Raw genomic sequence first — 21,461 nt, forward strand, 5'->3', positions numbered from 1 at the left:
CCACAAGAAAGCCTAATGTGTTACTATACAATAATAAATTATTTTTATAGAAAAAAAGGAAACAACATTCTTTCACTCCGTTTCAGTGTAGTAATATATTCAGGAAACCCAATATATGTTAATATATGTAAGGAAATCAAAGTTAATTTGAATTTTTTAAAAAGCAACTAAAAACTTTGACTTCAAATTTGTTATATGCCCCCTGAGAACTTGTGTTATATCAAAATGTTAAAGGAATCCACTGCTAATAATACCAACCTAGAAAACTAGAAATCCAACAATATTATACATAAATTTACCAACTGATTATTTTTAAAAGGTGGAAAAATAATTCAAATAAGGCTTAACAATCTACACTAATCTCACCCCTAGAAATCTCTCCCAAACAACTAGAAAATTTCACAAATGCTTTATGTAGAAAAGTGTTCACTGTAGCTCTCTAACATCCAAATATATAACTCCCTGAAATAGAATATCCAAGTAAATGATAATATATTTATTCATGCACACACTGGGGCACTTAAGTCTTTTTTTTTTTTAATTTATTTTTAAACTTTGGGTTTATTTATTTATTTATTTATTTATGGCTGTGTTGGGTCTTCGTTTCTGTGCGAGGGCTTTCTCTACTTGTGGCAAGTGGGGGCCACTCTTCATCGCGGTGCGCGGGCCTCTCTTTATCGAGGCCTCTCTTGTTGCGGAGCACAGGCTCCAGACGCGCAGGCTCAGTAATTGCGGCTCACGGGCCTAGTTGCTCCGTGGCATGTGGGATCTTCCCAGACCAGGGCTCGAACCCGTGTCCCCTGCATTGGCAGGCAGATTCTCAACCACTGCGCCACCAGGGAAGCCCCTCTTAAGTCATTTTTTAAGATATTTATGAAGAATGCTTTAATAAATTGAAAAATACATGAAAATATTAAGTTAAAAAAGTAAGGTGTGAAATTGTGTGTACACTCCTAGCTTTTGGTGATAGAGTAACTTATAGCATTTTACCTTTCCTTACATTAACAATTAGAAACAACTGTTTGGGGAGTTCCCTGGTGGCCTAGTGGTTAGGATTCCGGGCTTTCATGGCCGTGGCCCGGGTTCAATCCCTGGACGGGGAACTAATATCCCTCAAGCCGCATGGTGCGGGCAAAAAAAAAAAAAAAGGACTGTTTGAAGGCACTGGAAGGGAAAGAAAAGGAGGCAGAAACAAGAATAAATCACGCTGGGAATAAGATTAGCATAATAGGTGAAACTAGGTTTATCCATATATTCCCTTGAAGTGACTCCCCAGTAAATGAGAAACTTGGGAAGCAGAGCTCAATCTTGAGCTGAGAAGTCTAAGGTCAGAAGTTGAGCTGCCAAAATACTGGAATATTCAGAAAGAAATGCTGGAAGAGCAAGCCACAGAGTGGGGAGATCCAAATCTGCAAACTTTAGAACACTTGGCTGAGTCTAACTCTGCACTTGCAGGCATGACTACAAAGAGCTCAGTGGCAATGGAGAGAAGAGTTGGCATTCCAAAAGTGCTAAGCTGGTATTTCAGCAGTGGTCCTGGGAAGACCCAAGGAGACAGAGTTTGGAGTTTACGTTTCTTCCAAGTTAGACAAGTTTGGTCAACACTTTAGATAAACACTTTGGACTTTTTATTTAAATTTGTAAAAGGACTTGCTATAGGATTTAGGATTATGTTCTAAGTCAAAGGGTTACTCCCAAGTTAAAGGGTATAACTAACATAAACCCACCTTTCCAAAGAGTATCATGACTCAACAGGGTCCAAATGACTTGCCAGTAATCTAACTGCCTGCTAAAACAAAATTCAATACTCTTTAGAGAAATATAATAATAGAATTCAGACTTTCTACAATACCATCCACAATGCTCAATGCATAATCAAAATTACTAGATTTGAAGAAGCAGAAAAAAATCTGTCTCATAGCCAAGGAAAAACACAGTCAATAGAAATACCCACACAATGAGGATATTGGAATTGGCAGACAAATACTGTAACTATTATGAACATGTATAAGAATCTACAGAAAAAATGAGTTTAATGGATGAAGTGATAGGTAATTTTAGATACATGAAAGATGATGATATAGGAGTCAAAGCATACCACCAAAAAAAGTCATCAGATCACAAAGGAAGACAGCAAGATAACAAGTAAAGAACAAAGCAATTACAAAACAATCAGAAATGATTAACAAAATGGCAATAGTAAGTCCTTACCTATTAATTGTTTTAAAGGTAAGTGAATTAATTCTCTAATAAAAGGTCATAGAAGGTTGAATGGATTTTAAAAAATCAAATGATGTGCTGCCTACATGAGAATAACTTTAAGAACACAACAGACTGAGAGTAGAGGGATGGAGAAAGATATTTCAAGCAAATGGTTACCAAAATAAAGCAAAGGAAGCTATACCTATTTCACACAAGATAGACTAAGTTATAATTATAAAGAGGACAATCTATCAAGAAGATGTATTTATTATAAATATGCACTCAGTACCTAAATATGTAAAGCAAATACTAACAGAACTAAAAGGAGGAAGAAATAGTAATGCAGTAGTAGCTGGGGACTTGAATACCCCACTCTCAACAATGGATACATCATCCAGATGGAGAACCAATAAGGAAACAGCAGATTTGAACAATGCAATAGACTGAATGGACCTAATAGGCATATACAGAAAGTTCCATCTAACAGCTGCCTACTACACATTTTTCTCAGGTGCACACAAAATATTTTCTAAGGTAGATCATATATTAAGCCACAAAACAAGTCTTGATTAATTCAAAATGATAGAAATAATATCAAATATCATAATGATATGTAAGACATTTACACTGAAAACCACAAAAGAATGATAAGAGCGATTAAGATTGAATTAAATAAATGGAAATATATATCATGTTTACACATTAGAAAAACCATTAATATTAAGATGTTCTTTCTCCCCATATATATTCAAATGCAATTTTAAAAGCACAGGAGAATCTGTTTAAATGGCACCTACTGGCAAAATGTTGCATATTTGAGCATCAAAATTATTAACTATGAGATTACTGTTCTTCATATTCCAATTTCATGTTCCTTTCTACATGCCTACCCCTTCCTGAATCACCCTGCTATGGGACTCTTAATTGAGTTCAGTAGTAAGAGTAAAATAGGTTTACTATATCATGTTTTTAGCATAACTATTTTGAATAGTGTGGTCAAAAATATGAAATTATTAAAAACTTTTTCTTAACAAAGAAAACATAGAGTTGGTAGTCCTAAATAAGAATATGCTTCAAAGATTTTTTTAAAAACACTCTTTGCATAGAAAATAAAATTATGCTATTTCTTTTCCCATAAGCATTATAATATTATAGACACAATGATATAAGGAAACATTTGTATTAATAGTTTCACTATGATTAGTATTAGAATTAATTTAATCCTCTTATGTTAAAATAAGGGATTAAGATCCAAACAGTTTACATGATTTACCCAAAGACAGAGTTCAATACACTTTGAGATCTTTGAGATAGAATTTTATTCATTTTATATCATTAACTCCCAGCTCACAGTAGGCTTTCAATAGCTTTTGGTTGAATTAGTGCATGCTAAATGAAGAGTGAATGGTAGGGATAGGAGCCTACCAGGGTCCTATCTGGTCTCAACCAAGAATCCAGGAATCAACCAAGAATTAATTAGAAAAAATTCCATGGGGATTTTATATTTAAAGAGAGTGTATTTAGCAATACTAAACTGAAAATACAATCAAATAAGAAATAATAAAAAATTTCAATTTGTTACTTGTGCTCTTAGAAGACAGCGTTTATACATGGTGGTAAATTTTGAGTTCTCTACTCAAAAGAGAACATTCTGACCCATATAATCTGAAGATTATATGTAACAATAAAAGATTTGGACACTCTACTGTCCTCTCTGTCCTAGACTCCCTTGTGGCAGGCTTCTCTCATTTTAAAAACTGTAGCTTAGGGAGGTACCAGATCAAAGTGCTTTGTGTGTCCATAGAACAAAATATAGCCCATTTTCTTATCAGGAACAGACCAGAAACCTTGGCCTCATGAACACTGAGTTTTCACCCACAGAGCAAATATCGATAGAACAAGCAGGGGTTTCCATAGAATCATCACTATTACTTAACAAATGTCTTCTGACAGGCCAAAAGTTCTTTCTTATAATATTTACTTTTATAAAATTCCAATATAATCTATGTAGAAAACTTAAATATTTCAGATTCTACTAATTTGGAATTTGTGATCTTTCAAGTCTAGTTCTTGAATTCACCTTTGCATCATCCACAAACAAAGCACAAATAAAGCAAATTAAGAAATAAACAAGGTAGATATATAAAAATATATGAACCTACTATTAAAAGGATTATTTCACATGCATTCACATGAAACTGAAATGCAAATCATACATTATTTTAATCCCTCATGATAGCAAGGACACACAGACTACCTCTAGCAAATGGGATACTGTACATAAAGTTATAGTCTGTAAATTTATAAAAGGACTCTACAAGCTCTGACAAGTCCTGATGTTTACCCTGTATTCACTGAACTCTTTTTTCCAGTGGCATGGGGAAAGGTAGCTGAATAAGAAAAGTCACTAGTCATTGTGAGCCTTTGGGACAGTCACTGGTGCCTGTTTTCTCTTCTGTAAAATGAGAACATTTGATCAGGAGAGCTTAAAATTCTTTCACACTCTGATGTTCTATAAGTCAGAGTCTTATTTATGAAGAGCCTACAATTTCAATGAGAATAAAAGCCATGAAGAAAAAGTGAAAATATCTATTAATATCATACTAAGTACCAAAATTATAGAAAAGTCAAAAAATAATATAGGAATTTGGAAGGATAGATGACTGTGGCATGGAGTAGTTAAAAATAATTTTAAGATGACAGATTGGCTCTTGAAGACAAGATAAGATTTGTATGAAGGAGGGAGGTATTATGAACAAGAGGCAAAAAAAGGACCCCAACAATAGACAGTTTTAAATATGAGGCTAAGGAATATGGATTTTATCTAAATGGCAATGGGCAGTGGCTAGAGGTTTGAGCCAGAGAATAGTAGAAGGAAGAAGCATTTCAAAAAGATGAATAAGGCACTAGCATGACAGTGGCCTGGAGAGGAAACTAGAGCCAGAAGATGAGTTGTGAAGCCCCTTCCCTTATAAAAGTGAGTGTTCTGTTGGTGGGAATGTAAATTGATACAGCCACTATGGAGAACAGTATGGAGGTTCCTTAAAAAAACTAAAAATAGAATGACCATATGACCCAGCAATCCCACTACTGGGCATATACCCAGAGAAAACCATAATTCAAAAAGACACATGCACCCCAATGTTCACTGCAGCACTATTTACAGTAGCCAGGACATGGAAGCAACCTAAATGCCCATCGACAGATGAATGGATAAGGAAGATGTGGTACATATATACAACGGAATATTACTCAGCTATAAAAGGAACGAAATTGGGTCACTTGTAAAGACGTGGATGGATCTAGAGACTGTCATACAGAGTGAAGTAAGTCAGAAAGAGAAAAACAAATATCGTATATTAACGCATATATGTGGAACCTAGAAAAATGGTACAGATGAACCGGTTTGCAGGGCAGAAATTGAGACACAGATGTAGAGAACAAACGTATGGATACTAAGCGGGGAAAGTGGCGGGGTGGGGGTGGTGGTGTGATGAATTGGGAGATTGGGATTGACATGTATACACTAAGATGTATAAAATAGATAACTAATAAGAACCTGCTGTATAAAAAAATTAATAAAATAAAATTTTTTAAAAAAACAACTAAAAATAGAACTACCATGTGACCCAGCAATCCCACTACTGGGCATATACCCTGAGAAAACCATAATTCAAAAAGAGTCATGTACCACAATGTTCATTGCAGCTCTATTTACAATAGCCAGGACATGGAAGCAACCTAAGTGTCCATCAACAGATGAATGGATAAAGAAGATGTGGCACATGTATACAATGGAATATTACTCAACCATAAAAAGAAATGAAATTGAGTTATTTGCAGTGAGGTGGATGGACCTAGAGTCTATCATACAGAGTGAAGTAAGTCAGAAAGAGAAAAACAAATACCATATGCTAATACGTATATATGGAATCTAAAAAAAAAGGTTCTGATGAACCTAGGGGCAGGACAGGAATAAAGACACAGATGTAGAGAATAGACTTGAGGACACGGGGAGGGGGAAGGGTAAACTGGGATGAAGTGAGAGAGTGTCATGGACATACATACACTACCAAATGTAAAATAGATAGCTAGTGGGAAGCAGCTGCATAGCACAGGGAGATCAGCTCCATGCTTTGTGACCACCTAGAGGGGTGGGATAGGGAGGGTGAGAGGGAGACACAAGAGGGAGGAGATATGGGGATATATGTATATGTATAGCTGATTCACTTTGTTGTACAGCAGAAACTAACACAACATTGTAAAGCAATTATACTCCAATAAAGATGTAAAAAAAAAAAAGAAGAACAGAGCTACTAAAAAGAATTAGGTTGATCCGTATGAGCTGATATGAAAAGTTGTCCAGAGATTAGATTAGTTATTGCCTGTAAAGAGCTAGGTTGAGAGGCCTGTTATCTCTTTCCTATTGTTTGAAATTTTCTTTTAATAATGTTATTTTTAATTTCAAAAAGGAGAATAAATTAAGTTGCCATTTGTAAAGGGTTCAAAAAAGGGTTGGGAGACTACTTGCTAAATGGTTTGTAGCAAGCATTTATATATCAGATTAAAGTTCGACTAATTGATCCTCGGGATCCGCCTATTCTAAAATTTTATGATTTTAATGTCATGTAAACAGAGGAGCATTCATCGTGATTTAATGCATCAGAGCGCCCAAAGGTAATATGGGATGGGCATAAGTCAGTGGTTTAGTCACTGAGATAGGACTCTGACAGTAGTTTTGTCACCAGCAAAGCCCACTGGGGTCCCTGGGAAAAATATGATGGAATCTAGGTGATCGGATAAGGTCTAACCTCTTCTTTTGTGCTTAGTCTAGTCTCACTTGCCTTAAGGGGGCCAAGCGCAGAGCCCCTACACCTAACGTGTGGGATTAGAGTTCCCAGCTCAGAACCACTGCACTCAGGACTTTCCTGGTGGCAGAGTGGTTAAGAATCCACTTGCCAATGCAGGGGACATGGGTTCAAGCCCTGGTCTGGGAAGATCTCACATGCCACGGAGCAGCTAAGGCCACGTGCCATAACTACTGAGCCTGCGCTCTAGAGCCCACAAGCCATAACTACTAAGCCAAAGTGCCAAGAGTAGCCCCTGCTCACTGCAACTTAAAGAAAGCCTGTGTGCAGCAATGAAGACCCAAAGCAGCCAAAAATTAATTAATTAATTAACAACAACAAAAAGAACCGCCGCACTCGACACCCCAACTTGGCACTCCATATGGAGAAGCGCTGTGCATGACACCTCAATTCAAGATGATGACAGTGAACCGTGTGCAGAGACGCTGCTGCACCCGGCACTGCAGTCGCCCTCCAAGAACTCCGCCCCTCTCTCCACTGACAAGAACCCTATAAAGCGAGCCCGTCAACAGCTTGTTCAGGAGAGCGAGGACTCTAGAGCGAGAGCTCACACGTCTCCATTCTTTGATCAAAGAATAAAGCTTTCCTTTGCTTCTGAACCAAACTGGGTCTCATTCTATTGGCTCCAATAACACCAGGCAGGAGGACTCTTGTTGGAGCCCGACTCAAAAGGGTCGGTAACAATAAGATAAGGTCTAACCTCTTCTTTCATGCTAAGTCTAGTTTCACTTGCCTACAGGGGCCGTGTGCAGAGGCCTGCACCTAACACCTCGGATTACAGTTCCCAGCACAGAACCCCTGGGCCCAACACCCCAACTTGGCGTACCGTGTGGAGAAGCCCTGCGAGCACCACTTGAACTCAAGATAGCGGTGGGGTGCTGTGAGCACCCACGAGAACTCCGTCCCTCCCTCCACAGCCCGGAACCCTACGAAGCAGCCTGCCCACAGCCTGTCCTGAGTGTGGACTTTAGAGCTTGAGCTCACACCTCTCCGTTCTTTAATCAAAGACTAAACTTTCCTTTGCTTCTGAGCCGCACTCAGTCTCATTCCACTGGCACGAGTGACCCCAGGCAGGAGGACCCTTGTGGGGACCCGACTTGAAAGGGTCGGTAATAGTTTCAGAAGAGCAACGAAGATGAAAGTTGGATCAAATGTGATTTTTAAAGTGTGGTTGATAGAAAAATAAAGGTGGAATAAGCCATTCACTTCAGAAAAGTAACTGAGAAAGAGAAGAGAAAAAATATGATGGTTTGATGGTTCAAATGAAGATACGGAAAACCATGCATGATTGGAGGAAAACACCGAAAAGAGAACCATTAGTTATTAAGTCATAAACCAACACTACTTAACATAGCTCAATATTCATGTATCTATTCATGTATCTATTTTGGTCAAAAATAGTTCTAAAACTCAGTTTTCACCCATTCAGATATGCTACTCTCTTTTAGGGTAAAATTGTATGTGAATTACTATGTTTTCCCTAGTACAGAGGCGCCTCTTAAAATGGAACTTGGTTCAATCTCCCACTCAGTAAAGTAATAAAAAAGCAGCCACCCAGCCACTTCCTAAAATAACTTCATTTAAAAGTTTTTTATTATCAGTATCTAAAGGTCCACAAACATATGCCTCAAAGTAGCATTATTCTCCTCACCTACTGGGAGGTTCTGGAATTTTCATTTGTTATTCTTTGGTGTTAAATAGGAATAGTCTTTTGTACTACTAAAAATGTCTGCAGATGCAAGAAACATGCATCAGTTATGTAAACAATCATTGATATTTAACTCCAATCAGTATAAAAGCTAATTCATGCCCAAACATAACAAACATAAGCGTTTACCATCTAGGTCTATATCAGTTTACTGAGTCAATATTTTGAAGCTACACAATTTTGTTAAGGACAAAAAGGAGAATTCTCTTTGAAATATATACTCAACTATATCTTCATCATCGGGTATTTGTGTGGACATACGCGTTGGTTTTTCTGCCATGTCAGGCTGAAGGAGCTGAAAACAAAGAAACAAAAACCTTTAAAAGATTACTTTAAAAGGCTACATTCCTACAATATAATTTAGATCAATAAGGGAGCCTAATATAGACATTATCCCTGGCTTTGGCTTCAGTCCACACTGTTAACCTGTTTTCAATTGTGGCTGCTTTGCTAGACAGGCTTCTATATAATAAATAATACTCAACTTATAATGTACAGTAATACATTTAATCATAAACACACAAAAAGCATCTAAAGGAAGGTAAACTCCCTTTTGAAATCAAAAGGACAAAGAGCATTGTTCTTCTTTAAAGAACTCTCTGGGCATGAGAAATGGAAATAGGGAATTTTGCTTTTCTTTTTCACTTTTTCTTTAGTGAAGTATAGTTGATTTACAATAGTATATTAGTTTTAGGTGTACAACTAATAGTATATTGCTTTCAGTGATTCAATATTTTTATAGATTATACTCCATTTAAAGTTATTACAAAATAATGTCTATATTTCCCTGTGCTGTACAATATATCTCTGCTGCTTATTTATTTTATAGGTAGTTGTTTGTGGCTCTTAATCCTGTACTCCTATATCACCCCACTTCCTTCTTAAAAAGTGCTAAAAGAACCAGGAAGACACTTATAATTACTTAACTTTCCAGAGTAACTTATCAGGGGAGGCTGGGGTGTTAGAGTGTACTTATTGAAGGAGAATTGCGAAAGCAGAACTTCTAAAAATCTAAACGACTCCCTTAGACAAGGAACTAAATTAATGATAGTTGTCATTTATGAAGCATTGTGCTGAGTGCTGATGTGCTTTATCTCCTTTAGTTCTCATAATAGATATGAGATACACATATTTTCATTGCCATATGCTAAAAGAGAAAATTCAGAATCAAAAAAATTAAGTAACTTACTTGCTCAAGATTTCAGCTATGTGGCAGACACAGGTCTGAACTGACTCCAAAGCTGGTGTTCTTTCTACTGTCCCCAGTTCTGGACCAAATATTCACTGTGTTTGCAACAGTTTGGAACAAGGGAGGAGAGGTACAGGAGAGCAAGCTGTGCTGATTTCTAAGCAACACTGCCTGAGAAGGACATGCTACCCTACTTTTGAGTATAACACAAAGATACTGAGACTATGAGGCATGTTTTAAAGGGAAATATTATATATAAGCATAGCAAAGAGAAAAGCAAACAGAATTAAAGAATGGCTCTGTACCATGGTATTTTCACTTGATATATCCTGAGGATTATTCCACTTTAGTATATAGATTTACCTCATTTTTTCCCTAATGGTAAATAGTGTTTTCTAGTACAAGTAGTGTTTTGTTCTATGGTATGGTTTACTCTAGTCTAGTATATATGAAGTTTCTATATTATTTAGCAGAACAATAATGGTGGGTATTGCAGTGATTTCCGAGCTTTAATTGCAATCCAACAGTAAACACTTAAACCACTGAAAAAGGATTATTTCATAACTTCTTATACTTATCCTACCTCAGAATTTGAAGTAAATTACTATAAATTTAAGAGTCTTGTGTTTCAGTTATGCAAATGAAAAAAATTCTAGAGATCTAATGTACAGCATGGTGACTACAATTAACAATACTCTATTTTATACTTGAAATTTGCTAAAAGAGTAGATCTTAAGCATTCTCCTCCCCCCAACACACACACACACACATGCACGCATGCACGCACACAGTGGTAACTATGTGAGGGGATGGATATGTTAGCTTGATTGTGGTAATCATTTCACAATGTATATGTATATCAAAACATCACATTATGCACCTTAAATATATACAACTTCTATTTGTCAATTATATCTCAGTAACTCTGGAAAAAAAGAGAGGAACTTTTAAAAAATAAGAGTATCTCTGTGTAACTGCTGACTTTTTGGCAAGTTTGCAGAAGACGGTTTGAAAACTAGAGATACAAGTTATCTTATTTTTTAAAACCTAATTAATGGTGCCTTAAATAAATAGGGGTTTACTTCTTTCACATAAATCTAGAGCAGAAGTTTACAAAGTATGGTCCCTGGGCCCCTGGGGATCCCTGACTCTCTTTCAGGGGGCCCATACGGTCAACTTTTTTTTCTAATAATACTAAGGTAATTTGCTTTTCCCACTGTGTTGACATTTGCACTGATGGGTCAAAAGCAATGGTGGCTAAAACTGCTGCTACTTTAATCAAGGTAGTGAGTACCATAAAGCATTTATACCGTATACAAGTGCGATGGCTCTCTTGAGCAAAACAAGTTAATGTGATTGTGAGAAATAGTAACTCCTTATTTTATGGAACACCAATTTCAACTACAAAAACAACTGACAAATACTAGTTTTTTAGACTTGGTTATTTCTAAGACAGTTTCTTGAAAATGAATGAAGTGTGCTTTATAGCATGAAGGAAAATAACTGAAAATATATGTTGTAAATGATAAAATTTGAACTTTAAAGTTTTTGGAGAACTTGTAACCACTCTCTTGACAACTTCCTAATACTTACAAACTTTCCCAAAAAGATTAGTGATGATATTAACAAACACAAATTTTTATATTGTATAATGAAATATGTCAGCATTAAATAAACTAGGGTTTTCCAACCTCAGCACTATTGACATTTGGAGCTATATAATCCTTTGTTATGCATTGTTAAAATGTTTAGCAGTACCTCTGGTTTCTACCCAGTAGATGTCAGTAGCAACCCCAGCGTGTGACAACCATTGCCACATATTGCCAAATATTTCTAGACATTGCCAAATATTTCCTAGAGGGTAAAATCATACCCAGTTAGGACCCACTGAGTTAGGTAACTCAGTAAACAGATATTTTCCAAATGGCCAGTGTGTGACATTACAAAGTCATACATGAGTTCAAGATCCATTTGGAGAGTGAGACAGACTAACAGATTGTGGTGTAAAAACTAAAAGTATATGAATATGGTTTCAGATTCTACATTGCAACTAATCTCATCAAGTTTTGGTGGGGTATCAAAGAAGAATATTCACAATTACATGAGAAGACTTATTAAAGGATTCCTTTTTCCAGCTATGTATCTATATGAAGCCAGATTTTCTTCAGAAACATCAACCAAAACAACATATTTCAAAAGATTAAATGTAGAAACAGATATAAGGATCCAGCTGTCTTTTTTCTCTTTTTATGGTATTAAAAAATACATAACATAAAATTTACCATTTTAAGTTCAGTGGCATTCAGTATATTCACTTTGTTGTGCAGCCATCATCTCCAGAAGTCTTTTCATCTTCTCAAATTGACATTTTGTACTCATTAAACAGTAACTAGACATCTCCATTCCACCTTCAGCCCCTGGCAACAATTGTAATGTCTGTCAATGTCCAAATTTAACTACTCTAGGTACCTCATATAAGTGGAATCATACAGTATTTGACCTTTGTTTTTTAACTTTTTATTTTATATTGGAGTATAGCTGGTTAACAATGTTGTAATAGTTTCAGGTGCACAGCAAAGGGACTCAACCATACACATGCATGTATCCATTCTCCCCCCCAACTCCCCTCCAATCCAGGCTGCCACATAACATTGAGCAGTGTTCCCTGTGCTGTACAGTAGGTCCTCGTTGGTTATTCATCTTAAATATAGCAGTAGACGTGTATTATATATTATATATATATAATATTAATATATATTATATATAATGTATTATATTATATATAATATATAATGTATTATATTATATATAATATATAATATATTATATTATATATTATATATAAATATATAATATATGATATTATATATATTATATTATATAAAAATATATAATATATGATATTATATATAATATATAATATTCTACTGAACATCAGTAGACCTGTATTATATGTTATATATATTCAATCATTATTATTGTATTTTTAGTTTCGTCAATATAAAATTCGGGAGGGGGGCGGTATTTCAGGACTGAGAAGAGCGACGGCTTGTGTGGTCACCTAGGGGACCGAGCAGTGACCCACGCGGGAGCTTCTGATTGGCAGGGGCTATGAGGGGGTCCTCGGCCCTCTCAGAAGGCGCAGTTCTGCGAGTGCCGGGAGCGGGAGGTCCGGGCCCCCGGGGTCAGCGCGGCCCTGGTGAGAAGCAGACCCGTAAAAGCGGGTGGGAGTTCCGAGCCCTGCATATGGGAAGCGGTCGGCCCTGGGCGCCGCCGGCGCATGCGTATCGCAGAGCCGAAGCCAGCGCGGCGTGGCCGCCATTGCTTGGAGGCTTTCGTCAGAGCCCGGCTGGCGCCGGCGGCTGGTCCAGCCCCAGGGGCCTCGTCACTGGGCGTCATTGGCTCAGGCATCAGGGCCCTCATCACCCTCTCCCGCCTGGGTCCGGACGGGCGGCGGCGGTGTCGTCGTCAGGGGGCGGAGCCGCCCTGGGCGCCCTTTGTCTGTGGAGGCGGGTGAGTGCGGCCCCCGCGGGCCGGGCGGCGGGCGAGGGGGCAGGGCGGGCGGCAGCCCGGGGGTCCCGGGTCGCGGACGCCGCCCCTCCGGTCGACTCGGACCCCCCCAGCGGCGCCCTTAGGCTTCTTGGACACCCTGTGCCCCTTTGGTAGGAAGGCCTCCCCATTCCAAGATTACAAACCTATTTTCCTCTAATATCTTCTGCAATTTATTTTGGTATAGGCGTGGGTGGGTATCATTTTTGGAAAGTTTTCCCCATTTCAAGAGTATTAAAACATTCACCTTTATTTTCTTGTAATACTTTTAAAGGATTTTTTAAATAGCTTTTTTTTTTTTTTTACATTTTAACCTACTGGGTATTAATTTTGTGATAACGTGTTAGATGCGAATATGCCTTTTTCCTCGGTGGTCTTGCCATCATCTATTTTCCCACTGAATTGAGGTGACGCTTTTATTCTATTCTACAGGCGTGTGTACACTCGGATCTGTTTCTAGACTGTTTCACGGCCCTCACAGTTTCTGCACTGATACCATTTTGTTTTAATATGTGGCAGAGCAGATCCCCCTAATTGTGTCTTTGGACATAATGAGCTTTCTGTGTCTTTTAGTTATTTTGAATTGTGGGAAATGTAAAAGATACAAAAGTTACCATTTTATAAGAGACAGAGTTGACCATGGCACTTAGTAGGTGCTCTTATTAAATGGAGAATTTGTTGAAAGTCACTCTATTGCTGAAAACTTTTATATGCTTCCCTGCTGCCATCAGGATAATGTTTTAGTTTCTTAGCAGTGCCCTCAAAGCCCTTTATGACCTTAATATTGCATACTGCTTGGCCTTCCACCCTTGCACTTTATGCTGTAGCCCTACCAAACCACCCAAACAGGACACAAAACCCTCTGGGGAAAATTCATTAATTTAATGATATCAAAAGTTAAAGTTTTTGTATTTGAAAAGAACAAAGGGCTAAAAATTAGAGATATGAAGAAAATATTTGCAACATGTGTTAGAGAAAGTGTCCATAATATGTAAAGAGACTTGTTAAAAAAAGAAAAGAGAAAAAAGAAAAGTGGGCAAAGGATATGCACAGGTAATTTATAGAAGATACAGGAAACCAATGAAGAAAGTGCTTAACTTCATAAGTAACCATAGAATGCAAATGAAGACATATTTTTCACCCACTGGACTGGCAAAATATAAAAATATTGGTGATACAAAGTATTGAGGAAAGTGCAGGGGGGAAGGGCACCGGTTGTACAGTTGAGGAAGTATTTTGGGTGGCAATTTGACTGCATTTACCAAAATGTTAAATGAGCTCACTCTGTGGTTCAGGAATTCTATTCTAAGATCTGTCCTGCAGAAATACTTGCACAGGTGCACAGGGAAGTATGTACAAAGATGTTTATTACAATATTGTTTGTAATTTGAGAAATAGGTACAGCTTAAATGTTCACTCTGGATATGGTTAAACATATTGTGATAGACCCATACAGTGGAATATTGTGCTGCTATAAAATAGAATAAGATAGTTTATTATGTAGTTTATTGTGAAGTTAACACACAAAGAAAGATCTCTAAGACATTTAGTGAATAAAGGATGTTGCAGAACAATGAATATAGTATGGTGTGCATTATGTTAAGTATGTATGTGGTTATATTATGTATGTTCATAAATACACAGAAAAGGATGCAAACCAAGTGACTAACAATGAGTTACCTCCAGGGAGGGAAGCAGAGTAGAAGAGAAGTTGAAAGGCACACATACTTTACTCTGTGTACACCCATGTTTTGCATACTCATGTTTTTATGTCGAATGTGTAAAAAAGAAAAAAACCTTGTTAACATGTATAATCTGTGTAAGGAAAACAAAACAAAACAAAAACCCTCACACACACTTAGAACCTATACAGAGAGAAAAAAAAACCCAGGTTTTATAAGGTAAAATTTTTAAATATTAGCTCTTTTTAGAAAGCAGCAAAAATTAAAGACAGATGATAAAATGAAGACTATATTTGTTATCTATGTTATGACAAGGGAGTTGCTGGTTACTATCTGTGTTCAGAGGTCCCCAACACCATACTCAGGTTCAGTGATGTTCTAGAAGTACTCACGGAACTGAGCAAAACTGTTATACTCCCAGTAAGATGAGTATTACAGTGAAAGGATGCAGATTAAAATCAGCAATGAAAAAAAAGCATGTAAGGCAGGGTCCAGGAGAGACCAGGTGCAAGCTTCCAGTTGTCCTCTCTCAATGGACTTGTGCAAGTAGTTCTTAATTCTCCGGGCAATGATGTGTGGCCATATTTATGCAGTACTGCCAACCAGGAAAGCTCATTCAAACCTTGGTGTCCAGAATATTTATTGGAAGTTGGTCATATAAGCATGGCTGACCATCCATTTTGCTGACCTCCAGTCTCCAGCTCCTCCAGTGGGCAAGCTGATACCACATGGCCCAAGGTTCCCACCATAAATCCCATTGTTAGCATAAACTTTTTGACCTGTCCCAAGGCCTCAGGTAAACAGAGACACTCTTAACAGACAGGATGTTTCAGGGGCTTATAGGTTATCTACCAGGAGCCAGGCCAGAGTCAAACCTTTCCTTGGAATATGCAGAGTTTGGACCATTCAGACCTGCTCATTTAATCCTTTATTGCAGACTATGTAATAAAGGACTCTGACAAATCAATAAGAAAAAGACAATATGGTAGAAAAGTGGATAATTGACACAAAAGGGTAATTTATAAAAGAAAAAATATAAAAGTTAAAAATGGTAAAAGTCCTACCTTACATGTTATCTAAGAATTGCATATTAAAGCAGCAGTTAAATACTATTTGTGTATTAGATTTAAAAACGATAATAACTAACATTGGCTAATGGTCGCTATCATATATTGATGAATATATAAAATGATACACCTTCCTGAACACCTTTTGCCTTCCTTTTTACCCAGCAGTTCCTCTGCTAGGAATTTATCCTAAGGAAATAGTCAGGCAAAATTATGCCAAAACTGTATAATGTTTGCTGTTGTCTGTAACAGCAGAGAAAGAAGGAGAGAGAGAGGCCTAAATGTCTATTAATAATAAACTTGTTAAATAAACTTTAGGTATCACATGCAATGGAATATACTATGAGCCTATTTTTTTAATGAATATTTAGATTTTTGTTTTCTACCATGAAGTGATGTATACAATGTTATCAATTAAAATCCAGGTTTCGAAAAAGAAATAACATGCCATATTATAATGTGCATGAGTGTGTGTGTGTGTTTGTGAAGGAAAAGCCTGAAAGGGCTATATCCCAAAAAAGTAATTGGTTATCTCTGGGTGATGACATTATAGGTGATTTTTTTCCTGCTTTTCTGTATTTACTAAAATTTTCATTTTAATATGTGTCAGAAAATAAAGTGAAGGTGTTTCCACAGTAGAGAAGGGGTGTGGAGAAAGATCTCTCTGGCTGCAGTGTGAAGAAAATGTTGGACTAAAGTCAAGGACCAGTTAGATGGGTGTGGCAGTAATCAAAGTGAGAGATGATACCTGAATAAAGGTAGTGGAAGTGAAGATGGAACACTCACTACGTGTTTAAGGAGGGAAATTTACCAGGATTTGATGTTTGATTGGGGAATGAGACTAAGGGAAAGAAAGAGAGGTCAGGAATGGCACTCAGGTTTCAGGTTTGGTAGCGCTATTCATTGAGACAGGGAATATGATAGAGTAAGAATAATATGTAAAATATATAAATACTGCTAACTAAGTGCTAATATGATCTAAATATTTACAAATATTTAATCCCTTAAGCCTCACAACAAACCCACGAGGTAGGTGGGGATGTCCAGTAAGAGTGTATGTGGTTATATAGCTCAAAAAAGATGATCAATGAAACCGTAGCAATGGGGGAACCACCTGAGAGTAAATAGACTACACTCAGCCCTTTGTGTTTTCGGCTTCCATATTTATATATTCAACCAACTGCAGATGGAAAATATTTGGAGAAAAAATTCCAGAAAGTTCCAAATAGCAAAACTTGAATTTGCCATGTGCAGGCAACTGTTTATGTAGCATTTATACTGTATTAGGTGTTATAAGTAATGTCATCTAGAGATGATTTAAAGTATACAGGAGGATATGTATAGTTTATACATAAATACTACATAGCATATTATATAAAGCATTTGAGCATCCTCAGATTTTGGTATCTGCAGTGGATTCTGGAACCAGTCCCCCAGGGATACCAGGGGACGGCTGTAAAAATAGAAGAGAATGAACACAAACACTAACAAATAAACATAACTGTAGTACAAATGAATGACATAACCTCACTGAAGGAAGTGGCAAAGAAAAGAACTGACCTAAGTAACTTTAGGAACCACTATCTTGACTGGATACTCTAAGGTTAAAGACAAAGAGAACTCTACATAAATGCTGTAATCAAGCTAGTAAATGTGTTTCTCACAAGGGTATGAGTTAGTAATTCTGAAACTACTTTGTGTGTATACCAGAATTGAACAAATAAGTAAATATACTGTAGATAATGAGAGCCAACAATTTTTCACTGTTGGAAGAAAGAAGTTACCAATGAGAAAAGGAAGAAGACCAAAATGAGCCCTGTGGTATTGGATTGGAATCAGAGGTGTCAGTGTGAACTCATGGTATTTAATATATAGACAAACACAATAGAAGTATGTATATGTATGGTTGATATGCATACATATATACTTCGTAGCTCCGTCTCCTCGAGGGCCTAGAAGCAATGATACACCAGTAGCAAGCAGCACACCTGGTACCCAGATTTTTGTGTCTAAACACTTCTCCAATAAATGGAACCAGGGCTCTTTGGAGAAGTGGCGGATTCCAGGGATGGTCAGGGAAAATACAAGAGCCTAGAACATCTTATGGTGCCAGGAAGTGTTCAAAATAGCTGAGCTAGTCAGAATAACACAGGAGCCTCCTAATGGCCAAAGCTGGAACAGTTTGTATAATAAAATAATAATGTTTTATATTTTAACTCATAGAATAAAACAAATATCCATAAATCCATACAGATATAAATAAATTAGAGCCAAGGAACAGCTTTTCCTTATGGAAAAATTCCAATTAATAATTAGTAGGAAAGAGGGAAATAGAGAAATCACCATTAAGCAAACACCATATTAATAATTGTTGCAGTGGAGAAACCTGGTAAACACCACCTTAACCAGGTGATAATGGTCAATGTTACCATTCATAAGACATATCTACATCATAAACCCATTCATATTATGCACTAAGAAAGACACAACATCACTTCTGTATTATTCTTGCTAAAAATCTTAACTTCATTCCAACCCTGAGAAAACATCAGACAAACCCAAATTGAGGGACATTCTACAAAATAATTCATTAGTACTCTTCAAAAGTATCAAGCTCATGAAAGACAGAAAACCTGGGGAGCTGTTACAGATTGGAGGAGACTCAGGAAAAATAAAAACTAAATGCCATGTGGGATCCTGGATCAGAGAATATTAGTGGAAAAACTGGTGAAATTTGAATAATTTGAATTAATAATATTGTTAAATTCTTGGTATTGATCATCATACCATGGTTATGTAAAATATTAATATGAGGACAAGTAGGGTAAATGGTATTTAAGAACTGTGTACTACTTTTGCAGCTTTACTGTAAGTCTAAAATTGGTTCAAAATAGAAAGTTAAAAAAATAGAAGAACAAACACCAGAACCCTTTCATTTACTCATTTAGCAAATATTTGATACATATCTACTATGAATCACATACCGGGCCTTGAAATTAGAATAGTTAAGCAAGACAGAACAGATTCCTGCCTTCATGGAGGTTAACATCACACAGTAGTGAGATATAAATAAAGATGGATAACTGTACAATAATTACAACAATAAAAAGTGCTACCTAAGGAAGGAAGGTGTGAACAAGGGGGCCTCACTTGGTCTGTGATGTCAAAATCTTACTTGATTTAAGCTGAGACCCGAAGGAAGCATAGGTATTGCTAGGGGAGGAGGTGGGGGTGGATCCCACACATGACACATTTAAACACCTAAAAGCAGGATGCTGTGTATGAACCCTCAAAAAGCAAACAGCAGAGTGGCTTGAGAGGGAACAGGAAGCAGGTCGTAGGTTTCTTTATGGCTTTGTACTCCAGCCTAAGGAAGCTGCTGAAGAATTTCAAGTGAGGAACTGATACAGTCAGGTTAAAATCTTTTAAAGATCCCTTTACTTCAAGTGTGGAGAGAGCGAGAGTAGATTTTGGAAAATCATAAGGAACAACAATATGTGAATGGTAGGCACAGGAAAAGGGATTAGAACATAGCCCACTGAAGTAAAGTGAGACGCAGCTGTCAGCAGTATCAGATACCATCAGAGCTCAAGAAAGCAAGAAGTAATGAGGTCCACTGCATGAACTACAAAAGAGAGTTTGGTATTCTTGACCAGAGCAATTTCAGGGGAGTGCTGATGGCAGAACAGAAGCAAGATTACAGAGAATTGAAAAATAAATGGTAATGAGGAAGTAGAGACAAGTATCGGCAATCCTTTGAAGAGTTATGGCCTTGAATAAAGAAAGAATGGTAGTTGCAAAGGGGTGTAAAAACCAGTGAAAAATTTTAATGTTGGGAGAGACATTAAATGATTTTAAATGATGATAGGAAGGAGTCCATAAAAGTGAAAGATAAAGTTGAAGATCTAGGAATGAGAAGATAGGTGCTAGATTCGTGCCTGTAGGGAGGCTGGAGAGAACGGACTGATTCCAGGGAAGAAATACTTGGTAATGCAAATTCTTGGGCCAATAATATCTCCAGAGGTGCTATTTCATGAGATCTAGGATAGGACCAGTGAGTCTGCTTTTCAACAAATACCGTGATTCAAGTGATCTTCAGACCACACTTTGATAAACACTGCTCTTTTGTCTATTTTCCCTTGATCTATTAAACCACTACTCCTGCCTTCATTTTCTTCCCCATCTAGTCTAGAACCTAGGTCTTCCGATTCACAGTCTAGTGTTGTGTAAGGTAAGAAAGATTTCAGAAGTGGTTCGGCCCTAGAAGTGGGTGACTGAAGTAGAATGATGGTGAAAATCATTGGGATTGAGGGTGTGAAGGAAACGAAAGGCTCTGAGAGTTGTGAGTTCTTGCTTGCATCAGAATCACTTGTGGGGCACTTAAAAAATATGTGGATGCCAGAATTCTTCTCAACAGATTCTGATTTAGTAGCTCTTGGGTAGAGCCTTGCCATATATATATATATATATATATATATATATATATATATATGCATCTGGCCCTATACATATGCATCTGTTGTGTCATTTTAAATCTGGGCTGAGTCTAATGCACAGCCCAGATTGAGAACCACGGCATAGGTTTTCTATGGGCAGTGAAGTTCACTCAGATTTTTGGAAGAGCTTGGGGTGAAAATGAAAACTGTTAAGCCAGAATCATTCTTCCTCTGAATTGACTATAATTCTAGTATTCTTTAAGCAGTCAAGGGAATTTGTTACCTTCCCAGCCATCATGGTTACTTGTTTGAAAAAGACTGGCAATTCTGCAGTCTCTTTCTCTGGAAAGCTCCACCCGTTTGTTGTATGAGGAATTGCACAGTTTGTGGGTCGGGAGTGGTTCTCTTTTTTTGTTCTTTCCAATATAGGAATTAAAAGGGAAATTATGAAAAGAAAGGGATCAGATTTTTTTTAAAGGAAAAGGGAGAAAACAAGTAGCAAAAAGGACTCCAGTGTATACTAGAAAGAGCCCAGGGCTGAATCAGAAGACCTAAGTGTTCTAGAACCAGCTCTTTCACTTAGCTCTGTGATTAGAGCTTCATTAAGCCAAGAACTCATTAAACTCAGAATCCTTCATTAAACCAAGGAACTGAGAACTAAATCAGCATTTCCAAAGGTGTATTTTAAGGAACCCTAGTCCCATCAGATGCCATAAAAAGTATTCTCAGGGGACTTCCCTGGTGGCGCAGTGGTTGAGAC

General features: G+C 37.3%; 2 protein-coding genes across 3 annotated transcripts in view; one reads left to right on the plus strand and one right to left on the minus strand.

Annotated features, from left to right (window-relative positions):
* The window catches only part of SEPTIN14 (septin 14), a 39,237-nt gene extending 30,170 nt beyond the window's left edge, over positions 1 to 9,067 (minus strand). Inside the window, exon 1 of the mRNA XM_059895874.1 lies at positions 9,005 to 9,067. Coding sequence (XP_059751857.1) covers positions 9,005 to 9,058 — 54 coding nt within the window. The 5' untranslated portion in view covers positions 9,059 to 9,067. The remainder of the gene's footprint in view (positions 1 to 9,004) is intronic.
* Positions 9,068 to 13,296: 4,229 nt separating this feature from the next.
* Positions 13,297 to 21,461, plus strand: part of LOC132348630 (small ribosomal subunit protein uS17m) — a 42,295-nt gene continuing 34,130 nt past the window's right edge. Inside the window, exon 1 of one of the 2 annotated variants that reach the window (XM_059896349.1) lies at positions 13,297 to 13,480. The gene's annotated coding sequence lies outside the window, so the exon portion shown is untranslated. The remainder of the gene's footprint in view (positions 13,481 to 21,461) is intronic. The other variant, XM_059896351.1, reaches the window with a different exon arrangement.

The sequence above is a fragment of the Balaenoptera ricei genome, chromosome 15, assembly GCF_028023285.1.
Source record: "Balaenoptera ricei isolate mBalRic1 chromosome 15, mBalRic1.hap2, whole genome shotgun sequence".
Lineage (NCBI taxonomy): Eukaryota > Metazoa > Chordata > Mammalia > Artiodactyla > Balaenopteridae > Balaenoptera > Balaenoptera ricei.